Source organism: Rhinolophus hipposideros (genome assembly GCF_964194185.1).
Source record: "Rhinolophus hipposideros genome assembly, chromosome: 9".
In the NCBI taxonomy this organism is placed as follows: domain Eukaryota; kingdom Metazoa; phylum Chordata; class Mammalia; order Chiroptera; family Rhinolophidae; genus Rhinolophus; species Rhinolophus hipposideros.
The window spans coordinates 18730096-18757863 of NC_138055.1; the positions used below are offsets into that span (position 1 = coordinate 18730096).

The 27768-nt window shown below is 33.3% G+C and overlaps 1 protein-coding gene across 2 annotated transcripts in view; it reads left to right on the top strand.

The window, feature by feature from the left end:
* Positions 1-27768, top strand: part of BLTP3B (bridge-like lipid transfer protein family member 3B) — a 79914-nt gene that overhangs the window by 42161 nt on the left and 9985 nt on the right. For both annotated transcript variants that reach the window (XM_081058521.1, XM_081058522.1), the window contains exons 11-19: positions 355-473; positions 2821-2962; positions 6665-6858; positions 8192-9687; positions 10005-10180; positions 13495-13637; positions 14315-14465; positions 17720-17973; positions 18615-18723. In XM_081058521.1, coding sequence (XP_080914647.1) covers positions 355-473; positions 2821-2962; positions 6665-6858; positions 8192-9687; positions 10005-10180; positions 13495-13637; positions 14315-14465; positions 17720-17973; positions 18615-18723 — 2784 coding nt within the window. The remainder of the gene's footprint in view (positions 1-354; positions 474-2820; positions 2963-6664; positions 6859-8191; positions 9688-10004; positions 10181-13494; positions 13638-14314; positions 14466-17719; positions 17974-18614; positions 18724-27768) is intronic.

A 27768-nucleotide genomic window follows, 5' to 3' on the forward strand; every position in this document is an offset into this window, starting at 1 on the left:
GCCCTTTTTAAATTAACATGACGAATATAAGAGTAATACCCAGGTAGAGTATTTCAGATGTTTCAGTGCCTAGTAAATCTCTCTTTTTAACAAGAATTCCAGCCAAAAGTTATTATATGATACAGTATTAAATGTGATATAACTATGATTCCTATTTAAAGGATAAACATCACAAAAAAGAATAATCATCATAATAACTTACATTTTTATATCAATTTATATATAAGGTATTTCTACATATATTAATCTCATTTGAGAAACTAGAGTTCATCTATATTTCTAGTAGCTGTAATAATAAAAGAATGACTTAGGGAAAAATTTGCAATAAATTGAAAAGACTTTTGTTTCCCACAGAGAAAGACTCAGCTCTAAAAGGGACTTCCAGGACACCATCAGTATTATCTCAACAATCCAAAGCTATGTTAATGTCTAGTTCTGTTGTGGTTAGACTTGCAGATTTCATTGTATACCAGGTATGTTTTACTTTTTTTTGTTTGTTTGTTTTACTTTTTAAATTACATCTTCTGGTGAATACTTTTTGTATCTCACTCAAGCAACTCTTACAAACTAATGCCACCGTTTTATTTAAAAACGTCTTGGCCAGTTTTATGAAATGGTTAAATTAGACAGGATAGAAAATATCAGCTCACTGATTTTTGTTTATGTAGTTAATCAGAATTAGGCAAGCTGTGAGGTTAAGGTTACAGTCTTCAAGATTGCCAAGTCTGCACAAGACTTCTGACACCAATTCCAAGGTCAGGGGTTTCCCTAAACTACCCATAGATTCAAGAATTCACTAGAAAAATTCACAGAACTTGCTGAAATCAGTTATATTCAGAGTCACATGTATTGTAGGGGAAAGAATACAAATTAGAGCCCGCTACAGGAAGAGAACATAGAGTGGATTCTGGGAGGACAAGAACGTCCTTGTCCTCAGGACACATTACTCTCCTGACGTGGATATGTAACAGTATGTATGAAATGCTGCCCACGTAGTTGAGTTCAGTCTCCGGATGACCCAAAGTGTCCATCCTCTAAACACTATTAAGGCTATCCAAGTATGGCTAGCCCCACTCTGAGATATCTTGTGAGCATGAACTACCAGTAGTGGTCTGGGGTCCATCATCAATGGGAGATTCCAAGAATTCGGACTTACCTTCCAGGAGCAAGGACAAAGGCCAGACCTCTCTTTGGAGGTCAGATTCCTTATTGCACAATTGTCTTAGTGGAAGAAACTGAAATACCTGTTTTGCTTTACTGAGCTGCCAAGTATTGGCTATACTGTGAATATAAATTTATAGCTAAGATCTCTGTCCCATTTGTACTAACCATCTTACTCAGTTTGTAATCTCACAACATAATCTAACCTCACAGTCCTTTGAGATGAACACAATACATGACTTTTTTTTTTTAAAAGGATTTCAGATGTATATTAGCATTTATGAATTGTTCTCATTCATTTTGATAAGCGTATGGCGTTGAGACTTAGTTTTCTATCTGAGCAGTTTTCATTTTACTTACTGGTTTTCAACTAGGGCCGATTTTCCCTCCCAGTGGACATTGGCGTTGTCTGAGGACAAGTTTGGTTACCACAGACGGAAAGGGTTGGTGCTGACATCTAGTGGGTAGAGACCAGTGATGCTGCTAAACATTGTATTAATACAATGTGCTGGACAGCTCCCACAACAAAGAATTATCTGGCCACAAATGTCTGAAGTGCCAATTTTGAGAAACTCTAATTTAACAGTTGTTTTCTTATTGTGCAGTTGCTTCTTTGTTTACATTCTGTATGTAATGCATCTTATTTGAAGCAGACTGTAAATTATGAGATTTAAATAATTTCATATGGAAGTGGGGGAAAGAAATTATCCATGATCTAGAATGGTTGAGGGTGAAATACAGTAAAGAAGTCCCATATACACAAACACACTAAAACAAAACAAACAAATAAAAGTAATAGGAAGAAAATAAAATAGTATGTTTATTCCATTTTGAGTAACTTTTTAATTATTAAAGGAAAAACGGGAATAAGCTGCTGTCTATTAAAGTAACTTGACACTTTGAGTTGGAAAGGATTTATTTCCATATATGCAGAGAAATGATTCTTAATTAGATAATGTAAGGAACTGACTTAAATTTATAAAGACTGTACAAATAATCAAAAGATGTGATTAGCAATCTACACAAATGGAAACAAATAAAACGTTGAAAAGCATTCCACTTTATATGAGAAATACACACGTTTGCTGAATGAGTGAGAAAAGTTAAAATAACCTCAAGATGCATCCCTGGATCTACTAAACAAGCATAAATAAATGAAATTGATAAAAACTCTATTGGTTGAACTTTGGTAAGTTAGTATGTACATTTTTAATATAATCTCTTTTGGCGGGAGAGTGAAAAAATATAACAAGAACCTTAAAACTAATAGTCTTTTATACAGTACATAAAGGAGAAGCATTTTAGTCTTGAGAACTTGGATCTGTGTCCAGACTCTACCATTTACTTATTTTATTATCTTATAGAAATATTCTATGTTGTTTTAATGCTAAAAATAATAAGCTTGCAGGGGATGTTGTACAGATTTAATTTTGTAATTGATAGGAATGCAAAGAGATTATAGTTTTCTGAATTGTTGATTGGTATTATTTAAAAATAATTTAATGTGAAGTTTAATATATAGTAAACTTTCATTGACAATTAACCATTAATAAATTATTGGAAGTAGTTTTAAAAGTTTGAAATGATGTCTATGTTGCATACATTCTTTGGAAAGGGCTTTATTCAGTGTTACGTCAGTAAACTTAATTATGTTTTCAGGTCTCTACAGCAGAACAGTATCGTTCTTCCCCCAAAAGTATGATTTCTTGCAATAAAAAATCCCTGTATCTTCCACAAGAAATGTCAGCTGTCTATATAGAATTCACCGAATATTACTATCCAGATGGCAAGGATTTTCCAAGTAAGAGTTTCCTATTTTGTAATTATTTGTCCATTACTTGGAAAGTTGTTTTTTTTTTCTTGCTAACATTTTCAATTTTATAAATGTGAAAACAGAAACAAAGATCTATTGTTCTTTACTTTTGTTACTTCTGTGTAGTGTACTTTAACTCTAGTGTAGCACTTTTACATGTTATTATTTGTTCATATGTTCTTTTCTCTCACTAGTTTGTAGCATACTTGATGTCAGGAATCATGTAGGATTCATGCTTCATTTTATCCTTGAGTTTTGACTCATTTCTGTACTTAGTAACTGTTTGTTTGATGAAAGTTAGATTATTTGTAGAATAAGGTCATTTTTTTCCTTTAATAAAACTCCATTTATATTTCTGCTATACAAAAATCTATATTTCATTGAAAAATGAATAATGAAGTTACCCTTTTAGCCACAGAGAATTTTTTGGGCTAGTTTTTAATGCCCATATGTGTACCTTGGACAACTTTTGGCACTTGTCTTTAGTTAGAAACATTGAATTACATGAATTTTTATTTGCAAGCTACTTTGGCTGCCTAAAGTTAAAATGATTATAATTTGTGTTCTTTGAATATTAAAATTCTTTGTTATTGTCTCAGTTCATCAAGGAGTCCTTTAAAGTAAAATTTGCCTTTGTTTATGTGGTACCTTTTTCATTGAAAAAATCATAGTTGAAAATCATAATTAAGGAAAAATGTTTAAATGAAATAGGATATGTTACTGGAAGAAAAACATTTTATGTCCTCTCTTTAAAAGTGGAACTCCAAGATAGTTTGACCTGCTTTGCTCATTTGTTTAATATTGAGTTAATATAGGTTCTTAGTTTCAAAGGGAATTTCTGATGCTCATGTCTTTGTTTATAAATAAAAAGAAGGTAACCTGGAAATTACTTTGGAGAATTAGATATCGAACTATTTTATCTCTTTTTAATTTTTGTTTGTGCCAAACTTGTGGGATCTAGTCTTCACATTTTTATGCTTTGCAACAGTCTTTGGTATATTTCTCATTTGTTTGTTTTCTACCTTCCTGACTAAAATGAAGAGAAAATTAAGATAAGTTAAGACATTTGCTTAGTACCTTATAAATAGTAAAATGACACAGCTAAAACTCAAGCATGGGTCTTCTAAATTGAAATTCATTGTCCCCCCCCCCACTGTTTCCCCAGCCATTTCTCTATAATTAGGTAATCCTATTTTTTTCAGCCTTCTCCCACACACCTCCCCCCAACAAATTATTTTCCTTAAATAATGCATCATCGAGCTAGAAATTTTTCTCTTTTAGTGAGGACTGGTTTCCAGGATTTCTGACTTTTAATAAAGGTTTATTTCTATCAGTTTTGTTAATGTGTGCCAAAGGAATAATAATCCCGTTCTATATACTTATTTTCCTGATAAAAATATAAAATTCCCTCCCAGCAATTTAAATCTTTGCCACCTAGATACTTAGGAGAGGAATTGCTAGATTATGGTTAACTGTTTTTAATTTAAATTTTTATTATGGAAAAATTTATAATATGTACAAAAGTAAGGAGGGTATTATATTGAATCACCAAGTGTAAGGATCCATTTTCAGTCCTCATGTTTCATCTCTCTGTTAAGTGATCCAACTTTAAAACCATATAACTTTTTTAATAATTATAAATGTAATATGTTCATTATATTGAAAAGAAAATGCCAAAAATAGAAAATGGTCCATGAGCCTACAATTTAGAGACAATGCTAAAACATAAGTGTATTAGTTTGCTAGGACTGCCATAATAAAGAACCATAGATGGGGTGATTTAAACAAAAGAAATTTATTTCTTCGCGGTTCTGGAGTCTAGAAGTTCTAAATCAAAGTGTCAATATGGTTGTTTCTTCAGAGGCCTCTCTCCTTGGCTCATAGATAGCATCTTCTCACGTGGTCTTTCCTCTGTGTGTGTCTGTTTCCTGATTTCCTTGTGACAACACCTGTCATATTCGACTAGGACCTGTCCATATGAACTCATTTTTACCATAATTGCCTCTTTGAAAACCCTGTCTCCATAAACAGTCACATTCTGAGATACTGGAGGTTAGAACTTCAGCATATCCGTTTCGAGGGGACACAGTTCAGACCCTAACAACAAGTATAGCGTTAGTCCTGTTTTTAATGTATGTGTTTTTTTTTAACATATTTGATTTACAAGCTGTTCTTTTTCTTTAATGATATGAGAAATTCCAGGTTTCTACAAATTCATTTTAAATGTCTTTAATAGCTACATAAATAATCTATTTCATAAGTAGATCACTGTTAGAAACTGCATATAGATCTTTCTACTGCTTAGTGTACCAGGTTCCTTCCTTTCTCCCAGAGCTGCAGTCAAGAGTCTTTCCTTCTGTGCTCTAGTCTTGGGGACTACATCTGCTCGCTAGTCTTCTCTGTGGCGGCCATCATCCCTTAATCTATACCTGAGATCCCTTCTTCCTCCCCGTCCCGAGTGTGACGTGATCTCCTCAGCACTGCATTCCTGGCTATTCTCAAAGACAAGCACCTTTACATCCCAATTGAATGTCTCTGTTGGAACTTGAATTATGATTTTTCTCCTTTCACGTCTGTCTTGTGTAATAGTTTATGAAGTTTTTAAGGAAATGGATCATGCCCTATTTTTTTGTGTGTGTGTGTGTGTGTGTGTGTGTTGTTTTTTGTCTTATTCTTTTTGCTTAATACTACACAAAATACAGTTGGCATTCAATGAATCGTTTGCTGAGAGAGTGAATGAATGAATGAATGAATGAATGAATGAATGAATGAATAATGAAAGCAAAAGAAATCCTATCAGGACATTGTACAATGCTGCCTCAACTGGTATCCCACACCTTGAGCTTATTTTCCTTAATATAGTTTAAAGGTTCTAGATATGCATACTGTTCCCTTTCATAGAAGTAAATAAGTCTGAATTTTTGGAATAAAATACCTTCATTAGATGCTCTGAAAATGGTATTAGCTTTTATGATACAAATATGTATATGTAGATTTCACGAAGTGATGTATATGTAATTATAAATATTAGTTTAACATATATTAGCACTAAAACATTTATCCAACCTCTAAGCATTGTGATGTTTTGGAGGAGCTATGAAAAAGAGTGTATTCATTTGATTATTTAAGAGATACTTGAGTGTTTATTTTGCACCAAGCACTATTCTAGATATAGGATTAAGTGTAGAATAAAGCTATACATGATCCTTCCTCTCAAGGAGATCTGCCTAGTTTACCACTTCCATAAGAAATTAGTCATTAGATGTGATTCTCTCATTTTAGAAGATTCAGATTCAGATTTGGTTAGTAAAAGTCCTTACAGAAATAAGACATTAAGGACCACAACTTTGATGTGATACTTCATCAAGAAGGTAAGGTTTTTTTGAAGTTTGCTTCTTGGTGACAGTACCATTAGGAAAAGAAATCTAAAGAGTACTTCCTATTTATACAATTAGTTTTAGAATAACTTGTATATTTTTAAGTTAGTGAAACAGAAAAGTGTTTTTTGTCTATCTAAAAATTTGTTTACTCTCATCCACACATGTCACTTTATTTTGTAAATGACATTTGAAAAACTTTTTACCTTAATTAAAAAAGAATAAAACTTGTTAAAAATGTCTTTTCTGTTTTCAGGGAAGATTGAGAACTATCTGTTCATTAAAAATCTTTTAAAAATTTTTTTCTCCACAGTTCCATCTCCCAACCTTTATAGCCAGCTGAATGCACTACAGTTTACTGTGGATGAAAGAAGTATTCTATGGTTAAATCAATTTCTGTTGGATTTAAAACAGAGTCTTAATCAATTTATGGCTGTATACAAGTTGAATGACAATTCAAAATCTGATGAGCATGTTGATATTCGAGTTGATGGCTTAATGCTAAAGGTACCATATAAACAAGTGGCTATGAGAACAAAACTATTTTTACGGAAGAAGAGTTAACACCGTTATATTTCCAGGTTGTAAGAGGGATGCTGAAATATAAATCACCTTCATTGCAATCTTAATTTTGATTTTGAAATTTCAGTTTTAATTTTGATTTTCAATTATAGGAGCGTTGAGACTTTTTCCCTACTTCTTTCTCCACCTTCCTTTTATTTTCGTTTTTTTCATTGCTCATCCATTTGGCAATAAGCAGAAGTAAAATTTAAATCGGTCATTTTTTTTCCTACTTCTTACCAGAGCTGAAAAAAATTTTCTTTTAAGGAGGGTAAATAATACAGTGATGTTTTTAAGTTATATCTGGGTTTTGTTTGTTCACATTCATTCTATTAATATCCAACAAGAATAGAAAATTCCTTTATATTATAGCCAGGTAGTTGATAATTTGAATACCATGCATATTTAAACTTTAAAGGAGGCAAATTTTTAAAAATAAGTTTAGCGTAGTGAATAGGATAAGACTTGGCATGGATGAAAGTTTCATTTGCTAGATCTGTTGCTGGTAGACTAAATTTATATACTTAATTTCTCTGTAAAATGAGGTTAATAATATTCAACAATAGCATTGCAGAAATGTTTTAAAGATCTCAGAGATCCTATAATATTCACTGTAGAGACACATTTTATAACATTCACAATTATAATTTAAGATACAGTTATATAATCTTTACATTTTCTGAGTATGGGCAGTTTTAAAACCAGTCACTTTGAACTCTTTGATGTGAATATTTTAAGAAATGGGGTTAATTATTTCTGGAAAGTTATTTTAGTAAATAATTGGACCTTTACTCTTAAATTAATTTTCTTAATAGTTTTCTCCCAGAAAAGGGATTCTAATGACATCTATCTAGTCATTCCATTTACTCATTTTCCAAACTGCTTGGGTTTAAACTATCCTAATAAAAAATTCCCTTTTTTAAACTTGGCACCTTCTTATATATAGTCAAGGCATAGTAAGCATTTAGTAGTACTGATTTAATTCAATTTTGTTCTTTTTATTTTGTGATATGTTGTATGAAAATATATATGTATGTTATATAAATTATTCATTATGTTTGTTTTTTTTAAGTTGTTCTTTTCTTATTGGTTAATCTTTTAAGTCCCTTTCATTCAGTTTAATAAAAAGATTTGGGGGAGAGAGTTAGTGTTTTATGTCTGGATAGGGAAGTGGGGGGATGTCAAAAAGAATTCCTGAGCTAAGTCATGTTCTTGATGATGTTATCTTCAAAACAAATGGACTCGTGAGTTAAGACTTGATGGGTGTTTTCTCTTCCAGTTCGTCATTCCTTCTGGAATGAAACCTGAGTGCCATGAAGATCAGCCATGTGCGGTCTCTATTCAGAGCTCTGAAGTGACTGCTACAAATACTAGGCACTGTCCCAATTGTCGTCATTCTGATCTGGAAGCTTTGTTCCAAGATTTCAAAGATTGTGATTTTTTCAGTAAAACATTTACCAACTTCCCCAAATCTGGTGAGAATTTTAATCTTTTGCATCCAATCTTCCAGAGACATGCTCACGAGCAAGATACCAAAATGCATGAAGTTTATAAAGGAAATATTACTCCCAAGTTGAATAAATACACTCTTAAAACTTCGGCTGCCACGGATGTTTGGGCTGTGTACTTTTCTCAATTTTGGATAGATTATGAAGGGATGAGAAGTGGAAAAGGAAGGCCAATAAGTTTTGTAGATTCTTTCCCTCTTTCCGTTTGGATTTGTCAACCAACGAAGTATGCACTGGCACAAAAAGAGCGACAGACTTGTAATCAAGTATCTCTAAATACATCACAGAGTGAATCTAGTGACCTGACTGGCCGACTGAAGCGGAAAAAGCTCCTGAAGGATTATTACAGTACAGAGTCTGAGCCTTTGACAAATAGCAGTCAGAAACCTTCTTCAGACACATTTTTAAGGTTTTCCTCTTCATCCGATGCAGATATTCACGTCCTGGTTCACCTTCATAAACATGTCAGTATGCAGATTAATCACTACCAGTATTTGCTCCTGCTTTTCCTCCAAGAGTCACTTATTCTGCTTTCTGAGAACTTAAGGAAAGATGTGGAAGCTGTGACTGGCAGTCCTGCTAGTCAAGCCTCCATTTGCATTGGAGTTTTACTTAGAAGTGCGGAAGTGGCTCTTTTGCTACATCCGGTGGATCACGCAAATACTCTGAAGTCTCCTGTTTCTGAAAGTGTGACCCCAATGGTTCCTGACTATTTGCCTTCAGAAAACGGAGAATTCCTGTCTTCAAAAAGAAAAGTTACTAGAGGTATAAATCAAATTAGAAGTGTAACTGTTAATCATATGTCAGACAACAGATCTATGAGTGTTGACCTTAGCCATGTCCCTCTGAAGGATCCTTTGCTGTTTAAATCAGCCAGTGATACAAATCTGCAAAAAGGCATTTCTTTTCTGGATTATTTATCAGATAAAAGTTTAGGGAAAATAAGTGAAGATGAAAGTAGTGGAATTATTTGCAAAAGTGGTTCACAAGAAATTGGATCAGAAACAAGTGACAAAAAGGATTTATCTTATACAACTTCAAGTAGTGTCTTAAATTCCAGAGAAGATTCAAGTGTGCTGTCATTCGATAACAATGGTACTCAAAACATGCTTCCAAATAGTTTAACTAGTAAAGGAAATGAAACCATAGAGTTGGTCTTTAAAGCTGAAGATTTGCTTCCAGAAACAGCTTCACTCTCTGAAAACGTGGACATCAGTAAAGAAGAAGCACCCACAGTTAGAACGCTTAAGTCCCAGTCATCTTTAAGGTAACAGCATAGTATTGGAATTTGGGGTTCTTTTGTTTTGCTGTGTGTGTGTGTGTGTGTGTGTGTGTGTGTACATGGCTGTGAACATATTTTGTTTTTGGACAGAAAATGTCATGACAAAATACGCCGTTGTTAGATTTAATACTTGGAAAGGTAGTTTTTTCAAACTATGAGAACACTGTGCTTATGTTTGTAAAATATAATTTAAAAACTTGTAGATACTATATACATATTTTTATTTTGTTAGACGTAATTTTTAGAAATAATTTTTTTCCCCTTATATGTGATGATTTTCTAATAATTTTGTTTGTGAACAGTGGAAAGCCTAAGGAACGGTGCCCACCCAACCTGGTTCCACTCTGTGCTTCTTATAAGAGCATGAAAAGAAGCTCTTCACAGACCTCACTGGACACCATTTCACTTGACAGCATGACATTGGAAGAACAGTTGTTAGAAAGTGATGGAAGTGATAGTCGTATATTTTGGGAAAAAGGTAAAGCAGTACAGTTTAAGAATTTATATTTTATATACATACATATCTTAGAATTGATGTTCAAGTATTTTCAGTTATGTTCAATAATATACAGCCCCCAAAATACTTATTTATACACACATACATGCATAATACAAAGAGCGTTGTATCTAACTTTCTAATAGTTGTTCCAGCGCTTCTTTTTAACAGATATTGCTTTCTTTTTGTGGCTGACATCCAGCAATTATTTGTATACAGTCATTTAGGTCATAAAACAGAACATTAAGGCTCCAAGCCTCTCTCACAGAGGCTCCTATCTCTGGAGTTTTGACTACTGGCCTTAATTAGCATGATAGATTCTCAATTATGTGGTTTTAGGACTAGAATTTTTTCAAACTGGATCTGCTGATTCCCAGGATTCTCTCAAATGATTGTATATGATGGAACTACATGATTGCCTGATTTTATTCAGGGGCAAATAATACTGCGATAAAGACCAGTAGGAATGACTTAGAATTAGATGCATCCCCACCACATTGGGGAGTTTGTGAGCAGGAATAAAAGCATGGGCCATAGCCAGAGAGTAAGAGAGCAGAGACACAGATTACTTTGCGTATGAAAGATAATAAGCCTATTGACGCAGTTGAAAACAGCTCAGGTAAGGAAAGACTCATAGCTTCAGAAACTGAAGCTTAGAGAAAGTAGTATACAGACGGGAAATAATAGAGGCAGATTTGGAACTCAGCTAGTCTGAGTCAGGAGCCTAAGCTTTTAACCAAGCAGTCTGCTATACTAGCTCCCCAGAGTTGGGAAATGTTTGCCACATGTAAACAAAAAGTACTGATCTAACCCTAGTCAGTATAGGCAATTCAGCAATCTCCTTTCCAACATACTCTACCAGCTAAATGTAGAGGAGATACTGATAGAGTCATAAAAATATATTCTGTATTCATAGATAGCTCTATTGCCTAGTTCCCTGTCCCCTTTATGGTTTAATAGCCTACCTTAACAGACGATTTCTGTTTTGTGAACAAAAGTGTTCCTGTAGAGGATATTCCTATTTACTCTCAAAAAGCATCCGCAATTTTCTTATTATTTCTAAAAATTAAATAATAAAAATGATTGCCACTCAATTTGGAAAATATAGATAACAGCAATTTGGAAAATAAAATGACCCCAAACTTCCACAATTTAGAACTATTATTTATTCTGTGAATTTGTATATATATCCATATATATGTATTTGGTGTCATATTACATGTATGGTTTTCTTTTTATCACATGTAAGCATTTTCTAATGTTATTTAAACTCCTTTGAAAATGATTTTAAAGTCTGTATTAAATTGTCATAAGAATGTACCATAACCTTTTAATCATTTCTCTGATATTGGATGTTTAGATTATTTATAGTTTTTACAGTTATAAAAATGCTATAATTAATATCGTTGTTCATAAATTTTGTCTGCATTTCTAATTACTGTCTTAGAATAGATTCCAGCAGTAGACTAATTTTCAGGATCCTGAAAAATATCAAGGCATTGATTGTGTGTGTAGCATTTAAATGATATACTCTTATAACTATATAGTCCTAATTCTTCTGAACTGTAATGATTTTATGTCGGAGGAATTGTTTTTCATTTGGAAGACTCTTGTTTTCTGTTTTCTTTGTTTTAATTTTATAAGAAATATATGGATATGCTCTCATTGTAAAAAAAAAATCAGATATTTTGAAAATATCTAGAGTAAAAAATGAAGGTATCACTTTAAACCACCCTTACTCTGCCCTGGATACAATTCCCCACTCCAGAAATAACTACCATCAACTTTTGGTATATGCATATACTGTATACTTCCAGACTTTTTGTATGTATTTTTATATACATATGTGTACATTTTTATATATATATATATACATATATATGTATATATATATTCACACACACGCACACAAAATAGCATAAGTAACATGTATACAAGGGTAAAAAAAGTAACGTATACAAAGTTATACTTACACATGTATGTATATGTGCGTACATATTTTTGCATATATATACGTATTCATGAGCAAACAAACACAACTGGACAACCAGTCCACCACAGGCTCCTAACTAGTCTCCTCGTTTCTATTTTTCTCAATTTTCGGTTCATTCTTCATTCCATAGGCAGGATACTTTTTATAAAATAAATACTATTGTGTCGATTTCCATTTTAATCCCAATAACTTCTCACTGCTGTAAGGCTAATAAGTTGAACAACTTTGACATTTCTGACAATGTTCTGTGTACTATGGCCCCAGCTTATCTTTTCTGCTATTGTAGTAAGTGCTTACTACACTTCGGATGTGCTATAGTATATTTCAGTCTTCTGTTTCTTCATGGTGACAAACTTTTTTCCACGTGAGAGTCTTTATACCTGTGCATTGAATGCCCTTTTTTCTTTCTGTTTACATTAGCTTAGATGTTATTTTATCAGGGAATCCTCCTTAACCCATGACTATGTTAGGAACTCCTTGTGAAATGTGAGTTTACTATCTCCTCATACTCGTACCGCAATTGCATTTATATATATCTTCCCTGGTCCTAAAAATTATTTTATTCATTCTTTCAATAGATAATTTATTGATCACCTACTATGTTTGCTAGGCACTGGGTGAGAAGCTGATTTTATGGTAGTAAATATAATGAAGACATTGATGCGTGTTTTGTATGTCTTTGGCTTTTCTAATCTAATTTTTCTAGTAACTTAGTTTTACAGTATTTTTTAAAAGTATTGATCTGTGACAGACACAAAAATTTTTAAAAATTGTCTTTTAGCACAGAGAATTTGAGAAATTCTGATATACGGCACGTTGAGAAATTAAGGCAGGTAGAAAAAGACAGAAAATGATTATTACACTGGTGATAGTGACATTAACTTCACATAGAAGTTAGTTAGGAGTTCCGAGAGCATACCGTAAAGAAAAATTAAGTGCTCAGACTGGGATGGTTCAATATAGGATAGAGTAGGGGGGTCAAGCTGGTTGAGCAGGAACCTGCTGGTTAGATGAGCACCAGGCCCACAATGGGGAGAACACAGGCTGTGGTCAGCTGGGGTAGATTTCTTTTCAGACTATCTTAAGTTTAGGTCTTTAGTATCTCTAACATTTTACTGTGAGAACTTATTTCTTCTTATTTCTAACTAATCACAGTTTAATTTTTCTTTGTTTTGTCTCTTAAACAAGGCAATGCTTAAGAAAGGGTTAAAGGAATAGTGCATTTTGGTTAGATAAATGTAATATTTTTGGATCATGTGTAAAACTGATTTTAATTTATTTGTTCATTTTTGCATTATTTCAGGTATTAAAAAGAATTCAACCACAAATTTTCAGAGCCCAACAGGTAGTGCAAATGCCAGTGCAAACCTACAGAATTATGGTGAAACCTCTCCAGATGCCATGAGTACAAATTCAGAGGGTGCTCAAGAAAATCATAACGACCTGGTAATCATTTCAGAGAGATTTTTTGAAGAGAAATGCCACCAACTTTATCTCATTCAATATGTACACATTTTAAGACATTAATATATAAAATGAATTGACTTGGATTGTGGATGATTGATTCACTTTGCTTTTTCTACTCTTGAAAATTCTTACCTGTTAGTGAATTTTCTCTGAATTATACTTAAAAAAATATATTTTTTTCAAATTGAGAAAGGGCGGTTCTTTTTCCCGTCTTTTATTTTTTGACCTTTATTTTAGTTCCATTTAAAAACATTTTGAAAGCGTTTGACGGTAAGGATGGTAGTCAGTTTCTTTGAGGGGCTGTCTACAAAACAAATACATTATTGGTTTATTTAAGCCCTCTTTACCCAGTGAAATAATCTATAAATGACTTAGGAAATATGTTCAACTTTCAGTGAAAATAATTTCAGTAATTATATGGAAATGTCATATAATTAGTCTTTGTGCTGTAAAATAATTCTCTTGACTGAATAAGAAGAAAGGAAGCTGGAGTTTGTCACTATCCTATATTAACTACATTTTGTTAATCACAGTATATATTTGGTTTATTAGGCCACAGTTGTATTTTTAGAGGTTATAGTAGTTTCCTGTGTCATTTTTAAAATTTTGATTTGAATTACTTAGTATACTAATATTATTTATTCAATCATTGTTAGATGTCAGTTGTGGTGTTTAAGATTACTGGTGTTAATGGGGAAATTAACATCCGAGGGGAAGATACAGAAATCTGTCTTCAAGTGGACCAAGTGACACCAGATGAGTTAGGCAATATCAACCTTCGGCATTACCTTTCTAATCGTCCAGTAGGTAAGACTTTAATATGATTGAAACCTTTTTTTATATACATATTACTCATCAGCAGTTTTATCTTTGATATAAATTAACTCAAGGAAAATTGCATTTATTTAGAATAGTGCAAAGATTTATTCTTTTAGATCACCTTATTGCCACTGTATTAAGTTATTAGAAATATAATCTGTTGAAGATGTACTTTGTAATTTCTTTTTGTTTCTGCTGCTATAAGTTCCATCTTTTACTTTTTTAAAAAATAAAAAAAGTGTCCATCTTTGAGATAATCTGTCTGAGAAACTGACTTCTTTCTGTACGAAAAGAGTGATACAGTAATCCTGGGAGGTCAAACTTAGTTCCACACTAGAATAAATGTCAATTTCTATATTCCATTTTTTTTTCTTAAACATTTACTGAGTCTCTACCTCAGAAACAACTCATCTGCAGTTGATTTAGTACCTGTTCTACAAATGTGTTTTGAATGAAAGTGAGAGACGCTCTCATGGTCTTATATATCTCTTGGTCTTACTTGGGTCTTTAGATCTCTTTCTCAGCTTTACTTCCCACTATTCTTTTATTTTTATTCAACCCACCTGGTATACTTACTCCCTCTGTTGGAATTTGTCTTGTATGTTCCCATCTCTGTATTCTTATTTGCTTGTCATTACTCATTAGAATTGTTCATCCCCTTCCAAGGTTATCTCTAGCTTCTCCTTTTCAGTGAACCCTTCTCCATAACCTGATGTGACCCCTAATAATTTTTGGATACTTATTCTTGGTATTTGGAAAAATCATGTATCCTTTTCTTATGGTCCTTCATTTCAAGATCAATACCTTCACTTGGACGTACCGGGATACAAGCAACAAACATGCAGTGAGTGCATGAAGAGAAAAACACCTCAAGTCACCCCTTTTGCAAAGTTTATATAAAGTTATAATTCATGGTGTTCAGTCATTTGAAGAAATGAGTTTATTAGAATAGTTACACTAAGACATTAAAATGACAATATTCAACTTTTAATCTCTTGTAAAAAGTAATATTTTTCTTTGCTATATATACAGAGTGCTATATCTGATACATAACATACTGAAATGTGCCATTTTTCTATAAACCAGCATCATGGAATACAATTGGCTCCTTTCTTTATTCTATGGGTAGGCTTTGCAGTTTACAATATATCTGCTAAAAAAAAATTCAAGTAGCAAGTATAAATCTTGCTATTAATATTAGCAAGAGAAATCTTAATAGCATGCAAAAGGGTGGAAGCTAAGTATATATAGTTGGGAAGGTTTCAGAGTGAACAAAAAAAAAGAGATTGAACATAAAATTTCAAAACCTATACCCTGTTTTATACCCAACCCAAACACTCTTCAAATTGTACAGTCAGGTTATTTCCAGTTGCACAATTATTTTTTTGCTTTAGAGCTCGCTTAGTACCATATCCTATTGTTTTATATTGATCCTGACTGAAAACATTTTGAAATGCCCTGCATGTATGGGTTCATAGTCAGTGCTAATACCTTATTTTTCCCCGCAACTGTCTTAGTTGTTTGTTTGAAGGATTTAAAAAAAAAGAAAGAAAAACAAGAAGAAAGGAGGGAAAGGAAAGGAAAAGGAAGGAGGAAGGTGAAAAGGGATAAATTGAAAAAGAGAAAAAAAAGCTTTAGCTTGAACATTTCAAACATTAGTTAATGAGCCATACGAACAAAGATTGTATATGATCGCTTTTGTTTGTTTTTGTTTTTCTATAATGCGTGGATTGTGGATTCCTTTAATAGGAAGACCTAAGTATAGTAGTTCCATGGCATAAGGCGTAGTAGGGAGGTTTTTGACTAATAAAATTTTTGTTTTATCTCTGCCCCAAGTAAACACTCTTTTTGTTTAAAATTATTTCTTGCTCTCAGGTCTCTGGAATATGTGTCTGGTGTGTGTGTGTGTGTGTGTGTGTGTGTGTGTGTGTGTGTGTAGACATGTAGATATATAGATAGATAAAAGACTAAAATCACATTTAACAAGTTGTTTCCAATGGCTCTTATTGTTAAATAGACAATTAACTTGTTTTTCTTGATATAGGAAAAAAACACTAACATATCTAAGTATGTATTCATATCCATGCTGAGAGAAAATAAACATTTTTCCATCATGAACTGGTGGGGTGTTCTTAGGACCCAGGGGACAGATAACTACAACCTCAATAACAGAGACATAGCTTTCCCTTTCTAGAACAATTAGTTTGTTTTAAACTCATGGGTTCTTTGAATTGTTAAACTGATTGTATTTTTCTCTTTGCTGCTAGGAAGCTCATTTTCGGTCTACCTTTGGCACTAATTTAGATAATGTATTTTGAGTTATTAACCTTACTACCTATCTTTACCTTTTTTCCCTTCTATCCTTATTTTTCTATTGCTTACTTAATTTTTTTCTGATTATGCCACGTACATGTTGCCTTTTATTCTTTTTGGAGCTAGGTAATGTAAAATAAACAAAATTTACCTACCATGAGGGTTAATTTACTTCAGTGGTTCCACTAAGAACTTTTTTTTAAATTAGGTATTTTATGGGTTCTTCATTGAAATTTTAAAATTTGTTTTTAAACTTAAGTATTTATATTTAAACAACCTTAAGTTTTTTTCTGGAACAAGGCTAAAGCGTGTGTGTGTGTGTGTGTGTGTGTGTGTGTGTGTGTGTGTAAATCCATCCATATCCATCCTTTGGTATAATTTGGTATATATCCATCCATCCTTTGGTATAATTTCAGTTTTAAGGTTGTCTTCTAATAGAAACATTTTAATGAGGTCTTCTCTATTTATTTTTCCAATTTTTTAATACCCAGTTTTACTGAAGAAGGTGCAAAATGTCAGGCTTTTGTTACTTCTTGAGAAATGGTTTAAGAGGCACTTTAAATGCCATAACTGTTTCTTTGTTACAGTTATCCATGATACTGCAAATTTATAGATGAGTACATAGCTAGACACACACTTAAGTATCTGAGGTATGCATGATATCGAATTTCTATCATGGCATGTTTTTATATGTTACTAAAAAATAGAAAATATAAATAACTCAACATCATTGCAGTAGAAGATAAAAATTAGGGTGTGTATTGTATGTTGTAAATGTACTATAAATGTAATTTAAATTAAGGATAAATATTAAAACTTTATTATTGCTTTAACATGGTACAAAATGACAATAACCTCTAATGAAAAATAATCGAGAGTGACATTTTTTAGTAGCCACAAAGTTACCATTTTTATTTGTTTCTCCATAGGTTCTGATCATAAAGCTGTCAGTCCTTCCAAATCTTGCCCTGAGATTACTCTAAGGTTTGAAAGTGGGCCTGGTGCTGTAATACACTCTTTGCTTGCAGAAAAAAATGGATTTCTGCAATGCCATATAGAAAACTTTAGCACTGAGTTTCTTACATCTTCTCTTACGAATATTCAACATTTTTTGGAAGATGAAACTGTTGCGTCAGTGATGCCAATGAAGATACAAGTTTCTAACACAAAGATAAACTTAAAAGTATGTTAATAAATACTTTTTTATTTTCATGTTATAAATGTTTACTTTGCCTACATGGACTTTAATTCATGTCTAAGAATTTAGCATTTATTGAAATAAATTTGTTGGTCTTTGTGGTGAATGATGTAGAGATCCTTCCTAGAAATTAGAAAACACAAAAATAGAATGGGCAGTTTCCTCTATCAACTAGAAAATGTAAAAACGTATTTTTTTCCTGGCATCTGTGTTACCTAATTTCAGTATTACAGACTCTCTCCAAGCCAGAAAAATCCACCCATATTCAAATAGACAGAAAGAAATAATTCCGTTATGCACTGCAAATGATGATTATTAGGACATTATTATTTCTGGGTTCAAGAATTGATCAGTCTCGATGTGACCTCTTCTATCTATAGTTATAGGGGTTCTGTTCAGCTAGTCTTCAGATGGTTCTTGAGGTTGATTGTTCTATAATTGAACTGTAATTTTAATGAGATCATGGGAGGTGACAGGCACGGCGTTTACCTTTTTCGCCATCTTTTTCCAATATATTTCTAACTTATTAAAAATATGATTGTAGTAATGTTTGTTAAGAAAATAATATTTTAATTTTATCATTTACTTTAATAACAACATGCTGATAATGTTTCTCTTTTCTGTAGGATGACAGTGCTCGTAGTAGTACAGTATCCCATGAGCCAGCTACTGTAACCGTTCATATTGATCATCTTGTGGTGGAGAGAAATGATGATGGCTCTATTCATATCAGAGGTATATATGAAAACAGTTTAAATGAGCACCTACTGAAATTTGAAATTATGTACATTCTGATTCTTTCCCCTCATACTTATTATTTTATATGTATGTACATATGTAGTAGGAAATGATTGAGGGACACTTTCAGTACTTTGTAATAAAATATTACCTATGTATGAATCTCTACCTCAGAAATCACTCATCTACAGTTGATTTAGTACCTGTCCTACAAAATGTGTTTTGAATGGAAGTGAGAGACGCTTTCATGGTCTTATATATCTCTTGGTCTTACTTGTGTCTTTAGATCTCTTTCTCAGCTTTACTTCCCACTATTCTTTTATTTTTACTTAACCGACCTGGTATGCTTACTCCCTATGTTGGAATTTGTCTTGTATGTTCCCATCCCTGTATTCTTATTTGCTTGTCATTACTCATTAGAATTGTTCATTCCCTTCCAAGGTTATCTCTAGCTTCTCCGTTTCAGTAAACCTTCTTCATAACCTGATGTGACCCCTTATAATTTTTGGATACTTACTCTTCCTACATCAGTTACTTACAGTATATTGCTGTGCATTTAATTCTTCTTTAATGTTTGTATCTTCATTCTAACAAGATTTTTAAGGTCTCTAAGGCTTATATCTTAGAAGGTAGTGTGGAGTAATGGAAAGCACTTGAGTCAGTAGACTTGGGTAATCTAGTCCTCACTTTATTAGTAGCCACTTGAGGGACTGATTTATGCTTCTGTTTCATCTATCAAAACCTCATGAAATGGCATAAAATGTTAAAAGAAAATAAAGTTATAACAGTACTTCAAATGAAAAATAAATACCATGAGTGGGTCAGAAATTCTATATCGAGCAACCAGAGGCAAACCCAGAAAAATCTATAGCTATTAACCCACAAAAGACTGTTGCTCAGGTAGCAGCAGTTTGTAGGGAACTCTTAACTGAAGAATATTCCCCTCTGGAGTTTGAGATCAACTAGAGCAAACGTAGAAGACAGGCCAACAAGGATCAAAATGTCAGCTTCATTCTGATAAAAGCTCAGGTGGAGAAGATAGCTTAAGTGTGAGAAGATAGGTTTGTTCTATGGCTCTTTCTCCCAAATGCTTTAGATACCAAAACTGCAAGTTTGTCTTAGAAAAAGCAGAACCAGAACAGACTGCACCCTTTTTGAAGGCAAGGCTTATACCAAAGTCAGAAAAAACTGAATCACACACATATACTTCCTATTTCTAAACTCATTAATCAGATAAGTTATACCGTCTCTCCTGTGAAGAAGTGAGAAGGGGAACCACGAGAGCCCAGGAGAACTCCTCTAGGGAAAAACTGGAATCCTCTTACATTGCTGGGATTGTAAAATGGTGTAGGTGTTCTGGAAACAGTTTGGCAGTAACTCAGAAAGTTAAATAATTATTTATGACCCAGCCATTCTACTTAAGAAGACCACCCAAAAGAAATAAAAACACAGGTCCATGTAAAAACTTGTGCACAAATGTTGACAGCAACAGTATTCATAGTCAAACAGTGGAGAATCCAAATATAATGCTATGAATGAACAAAGAAAATGAGGTATATCCATACAATGGAATATTATTCAGCATGAAAAAAAATGAAATAATGATAGATATTATAATATGGAAACTTTAAATACATTATGCTAAATAAAAGAAGCCCATCATGAAAGATCACATGTTATATGATTCCATTTATATGAAATGTCCAGAATAGGCAAATCCATAGAGACAGAAAATAAGTTAGTGGTTGCCTAGGAGTGGAGGGGAGAGAGGAATTGGAAAGGAATGAGAAGAGACTATTAGGTACAGTGGTTTTTGAGGGTGATGAAAACATTCTGAGTATGCTAAAAACTTGTACACTTCGAATGAATGGGGCATATGAATTATTGTTCAATAATGCTGTTAAAAAATGAAAGTATAATTTTAGAACCATGAGAGATCTGGGAAACCAGGCTCAAGGCTTACCTTCAGTATTTCATGTCCTCAAATCACAGTATAGTGTAAACTGATATGATGGGAAAAATTGCTACTCACCACTGGGCAAGTTGATTTTATAGTTTGTACCACTGTCATTATAGATTCCTCAAGTCAACTTTACCACAACTGCTTTACCATACATAAAACCAGTATGATTTCAGGTTTTATACTAGAATCTCGAATTTGTAGCTGCTGTCACTGTTGCTGCCCCCAAAAAGGAGAAAGAGTTGTCTTCCTTCCCTTCTTTTATGATTGGTATCTGAGGGAAATCTAGGGTGAATGCAGTTTGATTGGCATTATCTCAGTCACATGCATGGAAAAGAATCTGGAAAATTGAGTAGTAGTTTCCAACATTTATTGAAGGGAACAAATTTTACTCCCCAAAGAACTCATAAAAGTATGAAATTCTTCATGTATTGGGAGGGATTCTGATGATGGATGGCCAAAATAAATGACAAAATGCCTACTTCAAAAATCAATACAGTAAGAGACAAATAAATGAATAATACAGTTGATGCTAAGGAAAAGTAGAGACTTTTAAAGAAATGTAATTACTGGGGCCGGCCCGGTGCTTCAGGCGGTTGGAGCTCCGTGCTTTTAACTCCAAAGGCTGCCGGTTCGATTCCCACATGGGCCAGTGGGCTCTCAACCACAAGGTCGCCGGTCGACTCCCGCAAGGGATGGTGGACTGCACCCCGTGTAACTAGCAACTGGACCTGGAGCTGAGCTGCGCCCTCCACAACTAAGACTGAAAGGACAACAACTTGACTTGGAAAAAAAGTCCTGGAAGTACACACTGTACCCCAATAAAGTCCTGTTCCCCTTCCCCAATAAAATCTTAAAAAAAAAGAAATGTAATTACTATCCTCAGACAGATGATAGGATTTTGAACTAATAAAACAAAAACAAGCTCTTGTGGAAATAATTTAGAAATCTTTGAAAATTAAAAGCTTGATCTTTGAAGTAAAAAATAATAGCTCACCGAAAATCCATCAGCTGTACCTTTTCAAGAGATATCCAGAGTATAACCTTTCCCCACCATCTGTAACACTAGCACTTTGAATAATTATAGTCAGCTTGAATTATGAGTCACTTCAAAGTCCTGTGTCGTCTTCTGCCTTTGCTTTACTACACTCTGTTTTCAACCCAGCAACCTGAATGCCATTTTAAAATTGTAATTCTTTGTATCACTTCTCAGCTAAAGACCTTCCACTGGCTTCCTTTCTCATTGTAGAAACCTAGGTCCTTGCAGAGGCGGACAAAGTTTCTCATGGTCTTACTCTTTGCTGTTCTCTTAACTATCCTGTTATTCTGCCCCTTAAACATCATCCACTCCTGCCACTTTGGCCTTCTTGCTGTCCTTGAACATGGTAAGCATACTTCTGTCTCAGGACCTTTTTACGTTCTGTTCCCTCTGTCTGGAATACTCTTCCCTCAGATATCCACATGCCTCTCTTCATCACTTTCTGCAAGAGGCAGCCCAAATCTCCCCTTAATAGAGAAATTTTCATCCATCCTTCCTCATCGCCAGCAGCTTCCTTTCTCCCTACCCCTGATTTATTGTTCTCAATAGGTGCTTAACACCTTTTGATATGCTATATTCTTTTTTGTTTATTTGTTAACTAGAATGTAAGTTAGATGAGAGCAGGTGTTCATTTGGTACACTGCTATTCCAAACTCCTAAAACAATGTCTGTTACCTAGTAGATGTTCAAAAAAATACTTGTTAAATGACTGGGTGAATAAAGACAGCTTAAAAACAGAGTGGATGCAGCTGAAGATTGAATAGTTGATCTAGAACAATGTCTACTAGAACTTCCAGCTATCATGGAAAATGTATAATAAAGTGGCTGTTGAGCACTTGACATGTGGATAGTGCAACTGAGGAACTGAATTTTTAATTTTCCTCGATATGTAATCAATTTAAATTTAAATAGCCACATGTTGCTAATGGTTACTGTTTTGGATGGCACAGATACAGAAGACAGAACAACGGGTATTCTACAAAAAAAACAAAACAGGAGGAAAAAATGTTTAAATGTTTAAAACATTGAGACAAACTACTAACAATTATCACCGCAATAAACTTTAATTAAAAAAAAACAAAAAAACATTGAGAAAACCATCAAGAAAAATACAACAGGGAAAGTGTGAAAGAAAAATAGAGGTAAAGAAGCTCCAAGGTCTGTAGCTCTAGGAAAACACAATTCAGTGTGTGGGGGTATCTTGGGCCATAGGAACAGGGAAAGACGTCTAGGGGAAGTGAATCTTTAAAGATACTGAAGTGTATTGATGGGTGGGGAGAGCATCTGCGTAGTAGGAAAATATATCTTTTTTTGACTCATGGTGTTGAGGTGGCCCTTCACAAAAACCAAAAACAAAAACATTGAGACATGAAGAATAGAGCTGGAAATGAGCGTATTTGTAAAGGGGGTTCCAGAAAGAGAGAGAACAGAATAAAAGGAAAGAGGAAAAATAAATAATAAAATATCCCACGTTTGAAGGAAGAAACAAGTCTTCAAGTTGATGGAGCCAACCAGGTCCATCTGGGGAAAAATAATTCTTCCCCAGAAATATTGGTCAAATTTCTCAATACAAAGTTGTAAAGAGAAAAGTCCTAAAATCTTCTGGAGAGAAAGGGCAAAAGGATGAGAATCAGTTTTGCATCAGACTTTCCATTGGCAATACTGGATGCTAAAAGATAGTTAAGTAACATCTTCAAAATTCTGTGGGAAAATAGTTTTGAACCTCAACTGTTATTTTAAAGGCAAAAATAAAGAATTTCTTTTTCCTTTTATTATTTTTATTTTTCAGTTATACTGATATTCAATATTTTACGAGTATGTTTCATTTTGTAAGAAAATGGCTGGACCATTTTGTATTCTCACTAGCAATGAATGAGACTTCCTGTTGCTCCATATCCTTGCCAGAATTTGGTGTTGTCAATGTTTTTGATTTTGGCCATCCTAAATAGGTGTGTAGAGGTATGTTGTTTTAATTTGTATTTACCTGATAACATAATTTAGAGCATGTTTTCATATGCTTATTTGCCATCTATATATATTTTCTTTGATGAGGTGCCTGTTAGAGTCTTTGACCCCAGAGAGATATTTCATATTGATAAAAGACACCCCCCCTGTCCCAGGAAAACATACCCCAGTCATAAACTTTTACCCATCTAAAAAACGTAACTGAAAAATACAAAGCAAACCTGTTTCAAATAAAGAAAAATGGAATCATATTATATTAAGATACTATAATCATATTGAAAAATTTTAACATGCCTGAGTACATTAAAAATTAAGTACATAAGAAATTCAGTAATTTATTTTTTTTGCTTTATATCTACTTATGTACACATTTTGGAGAAGTATAGAATTAAACATCAATTTGATGAATAAAAACTAATTTAAAAATCAAGGTGCTTTGAAATTTCTTCCCAGTATTTTCTCCTACATTTCTTATCTACATTTTACAGTTAGGTACGTATTTCACTAGTTGTGAAGTGTTATTTTAATGTAGTAGCTAAAGGCCAAAGTAAACCACTAGTCTAGCAAGGGTATATATTGCATGAAGATCATTTCAGTATGGAAATTCTATTTTCATTTGTCTTTAAAGTTGTATGGGTTTAAAAAAAATTATATCTAAATTACAAGAGTGTCCTAATGAAGGCAAGATAATATCTATTTTTATTTTTTCATTATGGTATGTCTCACATACATTTTGTGTACCTCATGTTTTACAATTTTTGAAAACTAGAAACTGCTCCTAATTGAGTGTTTTACATTTTAAGAATATATTTTTTCTTATTTCATGTCTTTATAATGACACTTATTTGAATCTTTTCAGCAAAGCAGTTTAGATAATGATGAAATGTTAGAGGAAAAAGGCACATGCAAAGATTTTTTTAAAAATGGGCATCATAACTCAGTATTATTTGATCCTAATCAGCAGCTCTCATCTGTAAATTGTAGATGTACATTTCAAAATCTCATTAAGATAATTTCTATGTTGTTATTCATGATGTTGCATTGTAAAAAATTCAAAAATTATTTTAAAGTAGTTATCCATTGGCACTGGAAAGAATAACATATTTTAAGCATAAACAAGTATGATTTACTTTATGTAGAATGTCTCATGTTTTATTTCTATATTTCTAAAAGCAGTGTCATGAAGCAGTTTGTGTTATGTTGTTTTAGGATGTGGAAATTAATTGCATTAGTGTCTTCAGTGTGTAAAGTATATAATGTAACATGTAGTGTAATATACTACCTGTACAGTTTGTATGATAATGTGTCATAAATATGACTCAAACTAACAACATCAGACATGATAAACAAGTATTTAATTAACAATTTATTTGCTTCTTAGAATTTAAAAGGGCTTTGAGGGGATGATTTGAATGGCCCAACTTTTTCAAAAAGCTTGTTAAGAAATTTCAAAGTATGCTGTATTTTTTATTCTCCCTTGAAGCAAATTTATTTAGCAAGCAGGAGCATTCAAAATAATCTCATCAGTAGCTATTTCAAAAATTAGTTGTAGGTGTTTCGTTGCTATATAATGGCAGCTTACCTACTTTTCTTCACTCCTTCCTGCTTTTTTATACTTGCAGCTGTTTGGGATATGATTAAATTCCATCATGAAAGAATAGGTGCTTTTATACCTTTTTTGCTGGTTATCAGTTCTTCACACTTCTTGGGAGTGTCTTAAAAACAATTAACCAGTTTTTCAGTAAAGATTTTAAAGAGAAACTTCAAATAATTTTTCAGAATATTAGAAAGGTACTACAATTTCTTGCTCCAGTGAAATATGGCTGTTAATAAGACTACCATTAAGAGAAAAGGACAGAAGATGTTTGATATGTGTATATATGGTGCATGTGTTTATAACATGCCATCTATCATTAATTACTTTTAGTAGCAGTGTACTGGGCTCATCATTTTTTTCCATCTAACACATCTAGGAACTGGCATACTCCCATCTGGAGCAGTGGCCATTATAGCATCAATTCTCAACCAAAAGGGTTGTGAGGGAGGGACTACCTCCCAATAGATTATATCAGAATGTTGTGGGGGTGGGGCACTGTATTTATATATAAAAGTCTGTGATATAAAGGTCAGCTCTGCCATTCCCACCTTAGAATCATTGTCATAATGCTTTCTAATTGGGAATATGGGAAGATTTGTTGGATTACTAAAGCTAAAGAAAGATAAAATTTAAATTCAGGAGAGTGTCTATATGACCAGAAAAGAAAAATCAATAGGAATCTTCTACTTGTAGACTAAGCAAAGAACTGTTAAAGTCCATGTTTAAAGTCAAATATTTATTGAGCACCTACTGTGGTACTCCCAACAATTTGTATTTGAATAATGCTTCCCAGTTTATAACATTCTTTTACATTAAATATTAGCTCATTCTTACCATACCCTTTGCAATAATTAAGACAAGTATTCTTATCGCCTCCAATTTGCAAATGAAGAAATTGAAGTTTATGGAAGTCGAGTGATTTGTTCAAGATGAAAGAGCTAGAAAGTAGCGGAGCCTGCACTAGGAAAAAAGTGTATGTTGCTGGAAGACATCTATGAGGGCCATGGATTTGTTCATCAAAATTTGTCCTAAAAACTTGTAAGAAACTATTTTCAAGTAAATGAAAGGAAATGTCTTTCTATAGCAATAGCCTCCAATCACCGCTATTATTTATGGGTTCTTTTCCCATTCCTTTCCAGTTCCTCCCATCTTTTTACATTCTTTATCCTCCTGCCTCTTCCTCCCCATTCTTTCCCTTCTTACCTCTTCGTTTTCCCTTACTACATTCTTCTGCCTACTTCTTCCTTATTTTTCCTTCTTTCTCTCCCCTTAGTTATACGTCCCTCTTCCTCTCTTCCCATCCTTCCTCCTCTTTCTACATCAATCTTTATCTCTCTCCTTCTCTACTTCATTCCTTCTTTCCCTCTCTCCAGATTCTTTCTTTTCTCTCTCCTTCCCTTTTCTCTCTCTACATCCCAGTGATTGATATTAATACAAAATGGGTTTCAGAGTTGTTTCGTCAGTGGCTTTTTCATTATTTTTAGGATCCCATGAGTAGTAAGATGTAGGCTAAATGGAATGAGTCCTGGGTCCTCTATTATCCTTACTACAACGGGGTAGCTCAGCTGTTATTTTTAGTTCATGTTGACATTTTAAGTCAAATCTCATTTAAAAAAAGAATTTTGCTCCTTTTAAAGTTTGAAAACCAAAGCACGTTATAAATTACTAATCAGGTAGTATTTTAGGGGTGTTATTAGTCTTTAGTAGTTATCCCTTTGTGGGAATCTTTTTAAGGGGGAGAATTCTGTTCAACAGATATTACTTTCGTTTATGCAATTTGGTTTGGTGTGCTGCCATTCTCGCATTCCATGTGATTTTGGTGGACCCGACAATCATGACCTTATCGCAAAAGTTGGGATAGGACCCAACTGGGCCAATCAAAAGATTTCAGTATTTGAGACATGGTGAATGATAAATGAATTGACTGTGACCCAAGCATTGAGACTTTTTTTTTGTGTATTCAGAGGACACAGAGAGAGAAAGGCTGTAAAACTTACTTGTTTGAGTCACCAGTCGCTACCTTTGCCATCATATGACTGAACCAACACAGAGAAAAAGAAAAGTAGACCTAAAAGTTAGAGTCAGTTTCCTAAAATGACACTCTAGGATGTTATATGAATCCTAGTATCCACCCACACCTGAAGTACCATCATTTGGATTCCCCCATTACAGAAACAAATATATTTCCATTTTTAAAAGCAAGTTTGAGTTGGGCTTCTGTTTACTTGCAACTTAAAGTGCTCTGTGATTTAGAAAGGTAAAAAAAAAAAAAAAGTTCACATATAAAGATATTCCCTGCTTTGTTTTTTATAACTTTTTTATTAAAAACATTTTTGAGATATAATTCCAATACCATACCATTCATACAAAATATACAATTTAGTGGTATTTAGTATTCTCACAAATGGTGCAACCAGCATCACATTTTGTTATAGAATACTTTCATCACACTCAAAAATACCCATACCTACTGGTAGTCTT